Genomic DNA, 8,672 nt, shown 5'->3' on the forward strand with positions numbered 1-8,672 from the left:
CAATTAAGAATGTGGGATGTTAGTTTTCAAGAAATGCTAATCCTAGCTCAGATGGAGTGGGGGTGTGTTTTGTACCAGTCTTTGGACTGACGACCTTATGATGATGAACTAACTCATGTTAAATCAAATGGGTTTTTTCCTAAACACCCTGTATATACTACTAAAACGTTAGTACCATACCAAAAAAATATTTATTAATAAAAACTTTATATTAAATATCAAGGTCAGTAGTTGATTTTTACCTATCTATTAACTATTTAATATCTGTGCTTTCTATTATTCTCTTTTTTGTTTTACTTTAAGCCAATGATCACAGAAAGTTAATTCAGTCAAAAAACTTTGGAATCCAATTTAAAATGCTTGACGAGATCAAATTTTATCATTCTAAATAATTGCAAGTAGGTAACTTATTAAAATAATTTGATCTCACATTTTTTTCTTTAAAACTATTAGATATTGTCTTTTCATAGGCCAAAACCGGGCAACAAGATTAAAATAGTAAAATGGTGATTATAAATATTACTTATTTGCCTTTTATTAAAACAAATTTTCAGTGAGATCTCTTTTTCTCCTCCAAAAAGAATAGTTATTATAAAGGCAATTACACGGAGCATTTTCAAAATGTACATTAAAAACCTAATAATAAATTCAGGAAACTTAGAACCTTAATCTAGACTGGTAACTTAATTTTCTTTTCCTTTTCTCGTTATTTATTAAAACCAACACTAAAATTAGCACCATAAAAACTCTCAACAGATACTAATTTTAGCCCAGTTTAATAAATACCTTTTCTTTCAAATGTCAATTTTTAAAGAGTAGGCGGTTCCATGCCACAAATAATAGCTTTCATAACGCTAGCAGCCACCAATGAAGAGTATGGTTGCCATTCTTTCCTTCTAAGTCCGTCTCGATAGTCGGAAATACCTCTGACACAGATAAAACTCTCTTTGCAGTTCCCTAGAATGGATTCGATGACTGCGTCGTATTCACAGTCGAAGGCTAACGCCCCTACCGTGGACGCAAATTGTTGACGTAATTGGTCATCCCTAACCACCTGTCGCCCCGCTGCAATCGGTGACAGATGTATTTTAGGACAACCCTCTTGCCTTCTAAAGGTATTTTCAAGTGGTTCAGGATGTGCGACTTCGATAAGATCTTTCTCGCCAATGGCCATGTAAAGTTTATCTGTTTCTTTACTGGGTGGATTAAAATCTTGTTCCTGAGTTGAATTAAGACTCTTTAAACCATGATTGATATAAGTCAACCACGGAGGATTCTCGTTCGAATGCGATTCTGCCGAAAATTTGAGATTTCTTGCGATTTGTTGAAGATTCAAACTCGGAGAGCTGTACGGTTTCATGTCGAACTCGCAAACTTTGTCTACCTTTTTAGCATCATTACAATAAATGTAAATAACCCTGAAATTAGAAATAAAATTAGTTAAAAGATTTTTTCCCTATCAAAGAAACAAAATTATTTACTTACTTATCCTTAATGGGGTAAGAAACGACAACGTCGCCCAATCTGACGTGCTTATTGTAATCGGTATAGTGCGGCACCCCTCCACCTACCCCGACTAGGAAAATATATTCCACCTTTTGGAAAGTCCCTAATAATCTCGTCGTTGTATTTCCCGCCGCGGTCATGGCTTCCCTAGTGTGTCCCACAGTTGGTAGTTTTGTACACACCACACGATGCGCTCCAATATTACCCAGTGTATAAACATTCGATTCTCCTAAAAGAATAAAAGGAAATTAATAAGAAACGCCTGTGTAAATAAAATTACTTCAACAATTCAAATGTATTCCGTCCTACCTTAACTGAGAATGTTATTTTAAATCATAAATTTTCATCTAATTAAAATACATTACTTCTATAAGCTTAAGTAAGCTGTGCTAATTTTCTGTAATCCTAAATAAACTATGCTAATTTATAGTGTATTAAATTTACAATAAGTCGATGAGACGTATTAATAGGTACTTAGTTCCTTGTTTTCAAACCACAATATATACAGGTCAATTTCTCTAACTTTTTCAAACTTGGGTTATGACATTACATATGAACAGTATTCAAAATACCATAAATTAGCACGGTTTACCAAGGCTTATAGAAATAATTTATTTCTATTAGATAAAGATTCACGAAGTAATATAAAATGAATGTGGACAGTATGTGATCTTTGTTTTTTACCCAATGTTTTCATGCAAAACGGTGAAAACTTTACTATCCAACACCTCAAATTTAATCATAAAAACGTTCGTGTACGCATAACTAATGAATCAGCTATGCTCGGCCAATAAGCAAATTTAAGCATAAATATTGAATATAGTTCATGACCCTTTCATTTTATCTAAATTTAAATTAATATACAAAATAATTAATTTTGTAAATGTCGCGTCATGTAGTAAAATACTTTAAAATGCTTAATGACAAACAAAAGACTGAACTACAAAAAAAATTAACGCATATGTGCTACAAATTACATGTATATTTAAATAACACAACACAAAACCACACACAAATTTGATATTATGGTACGCAGAATGTCAAAGCTGTGTATAAATGTGTATTTACACAAACGAAAAGACAATAGTGAAAATACAAATATGTATGTATAATAGTAAAGTGCACTTTGTAAATATATTGCTAGTCCCAAGCAAACTTTGGCACTTTAAAAACACCTTACCAAATCGAGATACAGGAGCATCACCTGTTGGACTATTGGCGGGACCTGTTATTGTATATAAAATAATTAAAAGCTTCTCTACTTTTAAAAAATTCAAAAAGATAATTATGTTTTACTTTAGGCGTCTTTCTTGTTTCTTATTCGATTTTCACATTATTTTTAAGACTGTGAATACTTAAGGCTTAAATTTTTTACTGTAACTGCCTATTCTTTTAATGTAAAATAAATTTAAATAATGAATAATTGCAATAATTATTTTACTTTTATTTCATTTAGCAGCTATTTAACCACTTGCTATTATATAGCCACTATCATACGATGACATTTTAGTTGTGGTTATGTCGAAAGACCTAACCTTACATTATCATCGGCATGTTATTAATATGAAAAGTATATTTTACAATGATAACTCCACGTTTTTCACTCAAGCAAGATGAAAACACTGTAACAATCAACATTCGTGCTCCGTACTGTTCGTTAAAAGAACTGGACGTGAATGTTGAAGGTGACAACTTTTTGTTTACATGTTCGCCATATTACCTGCGACTTAAATTGCCTGGTATTTTGGAAGAAAATGATAATTTTCACAGTGCTTTCGACACAGATAAAGGAGAATTCAGTTTTACTTATGACAAGGCTATTCCAGGTGAATTTTTCCCAGATTTGGACCTGATTACAAAACTTTTGGAGAAAAAGGTTGTTGTAAACAGTGGAGAAAGAAAAATTGAAATTTTAAGTTCATCTACAAGTGACGATAACAGCGAAGATCTTTATAAAGATGATTTACATACTGGCAGGTACGGGTTTGGTTTACGTGGGGGCTATAATTTTAAATTTGTGAGTTCTGAATTTAAAGATGTATTTGAAGTAGATCCATTTAAAACTGATCTTCAGACAAGAAGAACTTTACGAATTCAAGAAGAAAAACAAAAATTTTCACCAGACCACTACATAGCAGACTTTTGTGAAAATGAAGAAATTAAAGAATTTATCAATTTAAAATTGCCTTGCATTTCAAAGACTGATATTCAATTTAATGATAGAGAATTAGATTTTTTAAAAGAGTTACACAACATACAGTATAGTCTCACTGATGAAGAAGAATGTTTTTGCCGAAATGGCTTAGTAGATATATTATATGGATACTGTTATGATAGAAGGACAACCTATTTTGAAGGGACCTGTGAATCAGGATGGACAATATGTAAATTAAGTGCAACACTTTGCTGGTTTGAAGGATTTTTAACTTTGAAGGAAGCAGTGATATCAGCCTTTAGAAGAAGCTTAATTTATCCCTTGTATCGTGAATTTAATTTGAGTGAATCTATTTTGAAAGACCTAAAATGTTTATTTCAATTAGGACCAAAACAAATAACGAAATGTCTAATAAATATGTATGACATATTTTTAGGAGGTAGTTGTATGAGATATGTTCTGAATAATCTCTACATAAAGGATTATATAATTTACGTAATGCAACGAGATGAAAAATTTTGGAACAATCTAAACGATGAATTAGAAAAAATCGTAATAAGAAAATGTGATCTAGGATTAGATCTTGAGAGCATTGAAAGGGCTTTGTTGTGTGAAGATAATTTAGAAGAAAAGATAAAAAGACTCACGCTAAATAGTGAAACCGACGAAACAGATTCAGATGATGAAGTAAGCAGTGAAACAGACATTTCTACTGAATCAGAGCCAGATTGCACATCAATTTCAGAACACAAAGAAATAAGTTAAATTTATATTTTGTAAGATTTATAAAATAAATTTTGTTTTTAATTTCAAAATAGTACTTGTTATTAAAATAATTTTCTGGGGCCATTAAAAATTTTAAATTTGAAGTTAATTAATGCTCACCAATTGTTGTGTATCGTACGAAGGTCTCTTTATTTTCTATCATTGCGTCCACTGCAATTTTTTCGCAATATTGTGCGGTAATTATAGCAATTGTAGGCTGATGAGCACTGGCAATTGTCGGCATTTGTTTGACCACTGTAACCTGGGCATCTTGCGACTGTTGACGAGTAAAAGCGCCGTGTTCCATTGATTTAATTAGCCCTCTGTTTTGTAATTCCGCAAGACAGGCTGAAATTTCTTCTTCGTCCCAACCATGTTCTCTAAAATTCATTGTTATTATCATAATACTTTAATCAATTGAAATAGTTAAAAAATTCTTACTTAGCAATCTCAGAAATAACAACTGGATTGGGATAAGAAGATTCAATGATTTCCAGAAGTTTTTCTGTAGTTAAAATTGCAACAGTGCCTAATATACTTTCATCAGCTGATACTGAAAAAACAAAGCATTTAGAAATAATCCTTCTCAATCAATTACTTTCATAATTTCATGACAAAAAATAAACAAAATCCTCAGAATTTTGTTAGTTTTTTTCTCTATCTCAAATGCGTATCAATTATTTTCTAAATGTTATGTGAGTTGATTTTTTTAAGTGACAATCTTGGCTTTCTTTTTCTAAAAAATTTGTAGTTCTATTTTCATGCAGTGTAAGTCCAAAGAAGGCAATCAACATTAAAAATGCATTTATATAGCTTTGTGCAACAACAAAAACTTTTACGACTTCTTATGACTACAATGCTTCATAAGTAAGTACTCATTTTAATGATTTGTCAATTAGAAGAGAAAACGTTTCGATTATAATTTAAATTCATATTTTCAACTTTTTAAAAGAACATTTATTGCAGGCTTCTCTGCAGGATCACCTCAATGTACCTGCTCATTGCCATACTACCTATAGTAAAATAAAGTAGAGAAATTAATAGCAAAACACGGCATTCATTTTCTTGTAGTGTTTCTCCTATAAGTAATAATGTGTAGTAATAATGCAATGTACATGCATTTATTGTGTTAAGTGTTAAATCACTGATAATCTAAAAGTTTAAAATATCACCAAACCTGCAGAAGACAGGTTGGAACCTAGTTGTATATGAAGATAGCCAGGTTGAGCTATAATAAACAATTGTGGTAAATATGAGGGTAAAATGAGATGAAAAATAAATAAATAAAAATAAGCGATAACTTACAGGGTCTGTTTGGAACTTCTGTTGCCTCCAGTTGTTTTAATTCTAACTCCAATTTGTTTATTGTTCTGTAATTGTGCTGCATTAACTTCATTATTTTTTTTATAAATCCTACATAATCTGGAAAACAAAAAAGATTGTACTTCATAGTTTTTATTAATGTAAAATTTATAATGAAATATCTACCTCTGGGAAATTCCTGCGGGGAAACCAGTTCCCTAAAAAATTCTTGAGCAACTGAAGCATTTTCAGAATTTGTAAGTTCTCCCTTTTCGGGAAGTTCCCTAAACCAATAGCGAAGTGTGCGAGATTCTTGAGTGTGTTTACCTGTATGACTATTGACTAGAAAAACTCGAAATTCTAAAGATAATTGCGCAGGCTGTTGTACTTCACCATTTACTGAAAAACAACGTTTATTTTCGTTTTCTTTAAGAAATATGATAAAATAAAAAGTACCTGCCACTACTTCTTTGTTTATAACAATTCCCGTATGATCCCCTCCAGCTACATGAACTTTATCATTGTTTGTTGCCTGGACTTTTTTTCGTTCAATAACTAGCACGGTAGAGTTAGCAGTCTTGCATTTAGGAGTCATAACAACTTGTTCTTGGTCCATATTTTGTGTCATTATGAAACTATCTATTCCTCAAAGAAGAAAAACCTCAATTTAAAAACTAATAGTATATAAAATTGTAAAATTAAGTCTATTCTTATTATAAATAAATAATATGATGAATAATGCAAGGGAATGAAAAGTAGAGAAAGAGCGAATATAAAGATAGGAGACGAAAAATTAGAAGTGGCCGATTTTAGATATCTAGGAAGTCAGATAAGTCAGGACGGAAGAAGTAGTAGGGATATAAAGTAGAGGATAGCGCAATAAAAAGAAGTCTATGCTCGCGAACGGTTAATTTAGAAATTCGAAAAAGATTGTTAAAGGTGTATGTTTGGAACACAGCGCTGTACGGGTGCTAAACATGGACAGTGAGCGAAACGGAGAAGAAAAGATTAGAAGCGTTTGAAATGTGGTGAACAGGCAAATGATGAGGACACCGTGGATAGAGAAGGTTAGAAATGAAGAGGTATTAGAAAGAGTTAGAGAACAGTAGACTCTATTGAAGTCAATAAGAAATAGGCGAGTTAGGTTGGTAGGACACCTTCTCAGGCATGAAGAGCTAGTCAGAGACATATTAGGGGTAGAAACGGAAGTTAGGAGGGGTAGAAGTAGACCTAGATTAGATTACTATTTGCAAATAGTTAAGGATATGGGTTATTCTAGCTTTAGGGAAATGCGAAGATTAGCGCAGGATAGGAAAGAGCGAAGATGCGTGTTCAACCAGTCTTAGGACTGACGACCTTATGATGATGATGATGAATAATACAACAGTTAATGTGCTTTATGATACTATTAAAATAAAATTACCAAACAATCAGGTTGGCCATAATTTCTAAAATTAACATTTGCTAGACCCAATATGTTACCTAATTGTAACAAAAAAAAAAATAAAAAAATGCATCGGCCGGGAATCGAATCTGAGGCATCCTCGTGACAGACTCGAGTACCTGGATTCAATTAGTACCATAAATTATTTTTATTTTGTGCTGTAGCACAGTAACCTTCAAATGATGAAATTTTGTCCTCCCTCCCTATTATAATAAATAGTGAAAAAAAAACAGAAATTTCCACGTTCATATATTTAGAATCTCAACTTTAGGGTATTTTAATCCTGGCAAAATTTGTAGACCTACAACCCCCAAAGCATCCTCGTTTACAGGAATTACATAATAACCAAAATTAATCACAAATTTAAAAATAACAATTATTTCCCCACATTTTTGTAACTTTCGTATTTATTTATTCTCTTACTGATTTACGTTGTAGCAGAAAATTACATGATTAATATTGTAATAGAAAACAGCAATACCTATTGTAGCAACTGTTTCCTTTAAACTTTTTTTAAGAGATAGGCTTTCTATTACAACTGTGAACGTGATTGTGATGCATACAGACGAAAAAAGTTAATAAACAATAGCCTGTAAAACCGGAAATTTTAAATACCCTTAATCGACTATTTCCCTGGTTCTAATGACTCTGTATACTGATAAAATACATAAGATTAAAGGAAAATAGAATGGAATGTCACACATATCTGTATATTCTAATTTAACACATATGATATGAAGTACATACGAGAAAAATGTACCAACAAGAGCAAGTACCTAGAATACACATACCTAATATTAATCATATGAAGCATAAGTAGATATGATGTCAAATAATACTAGATACCTACTGATGAAAGTCTAATTTCAATGACACAAGCACACAAACTATACAGAAATTTTTACAAAAACAAATGACCTTATATTAAATGGGTTGAGTACCTTTTATGGATAAAATGTTTATTGCCTGTTTTATTTTTATGTAATTAACGTAAGTGCTAGCTTCTTTATAAATATAGTACAAACGTATGTACATTTGATTCCTAATTAAATGTCAGTTTTGTTTAAAAAAGAATCAAATAAAAAAATAATAAAAACATTTTAACCAACAAGTTTACGATAATGTTTTCCTCCAAGCAACCATGAGTATATAATACTTAAATTTAGAATTCGAAATACATAAATATGTATTAGGTACTTGTTTGACCTGTTTTCTTTTAATAAAAAAAATACCTAAATGCATTATTAATATATACATCAAATAAAATAAATAAGAATATCTTTATAAAAACAGAGTCGCAACTTATTTACATTCTTTAAAATGAAAAAAAAAGAACGTTTGCATATCTGTAAATCACGGCTACTTTTAGAATTTAAAAAACAAACTACACATACGGGAATAGACTGAACATTTATTTATTCAGTGTAAACTTGGAGAAATCGATTACGCTTTTTAAGATACAAACAAGGGTGGTACCAGAAGGTACAATACTTTTATCGC

General features: G+C 31.2%; 2 protein-coding genes across 3 annotated transcripts in view; one reads left to right on the forward strand and one right to left on the reverse strand.

Moving 5' to 3' along the window:
- Nucleotides 1-343: 343 nt before the first annotated feature.
- LOC108733669 overlaps nucleotides 344-8,672 on the reverse strand; it is an 8,955-nt gene continuing 626 nt past the window's right edge. The window contains exons 2-8 of one of the 2 annotated variants that reach the window (XM_025979191.1): nucleotides 6,185-6,373; nucleotides 5,915-6,127; nucleotides 5,732-5,848; nucleotides 4,868-4,979; nucleotides 4,547-4,806; nucleotides 1,486-1,735; nucleotides 344-1,418 (exon numbers count right to left, since the gene is read on the reverse strand). In XM_025979191.1, coding sequence (XP_025834976.1) covers nucleotides 809-1,418; nucleotides 1,486-1,735; nucleotides 4,547-4,806; nucleotides 4,868-4,979; nucleotides 5,732-5,848; nucleotides 5,915-6,127; nucleotides 6,185-6,356 — 1,734 coding nt within the window. In that variant the 5' untranslated portion in view covers nucleotides 6,357-6,373 and the 3' untranslated portion in view covers nucleotides 344-808. The remainder of the gene's footprint in view (nucleotides 1,419-1,485; nucleotides 1,736-4,546; nucleotides 4,807-4,867; nucleotides 4,980-5,731; nucleotides 5,849-5,914; nucleotides 6,128-6,184; nucleotides 6,374-8,672) is intronic. The other variant, XM_025979190.1, reaches the window with a different exon arrangement.
- Nucleotides 2,708-4,494, forward strand: LOC108733670 (protein SHQ1 homolog). Its single transcript, XM_018464930.1, has one exon. It carries the CDS (start codon nucleotides 3,089-3,091, stop codon nucleotides 4,424-4,426), a length of 1,338 nt encoding a protein of 445 aa, XP_018320432.1. The 5' UTR covers nucleotides 2,708-3,088; the 3' UTR covers nucleotides 4,427-4,494.

Source organism: Agrilus planipennis, unplaced genomic scaffold (assembly GCF_000699045.2).
Source record: "Agrilus planipennis isolate EAB-ADULT unplaced genomic scaffold, Apla_2.0 scaffold32, whole genome shotgun sequence".
In the NCBI taxonomy this organism is placed as follows: domain Eukaryota; kingdom Metazoa; phylum Arthropoda; class Insecta; order Coleoptera; family Buprestidae; genus Agrilus; species Agrilus planipennis.

Excerpts from the sequence above, each read along its gene's own strand:
- LOC108733670 (XM_018464930.1), top strand. The coding sequence starts at position 3,089 with ATGATAACTCCACGTTTTTCACTCAAGCAAGATGAAAACACTGTAACA.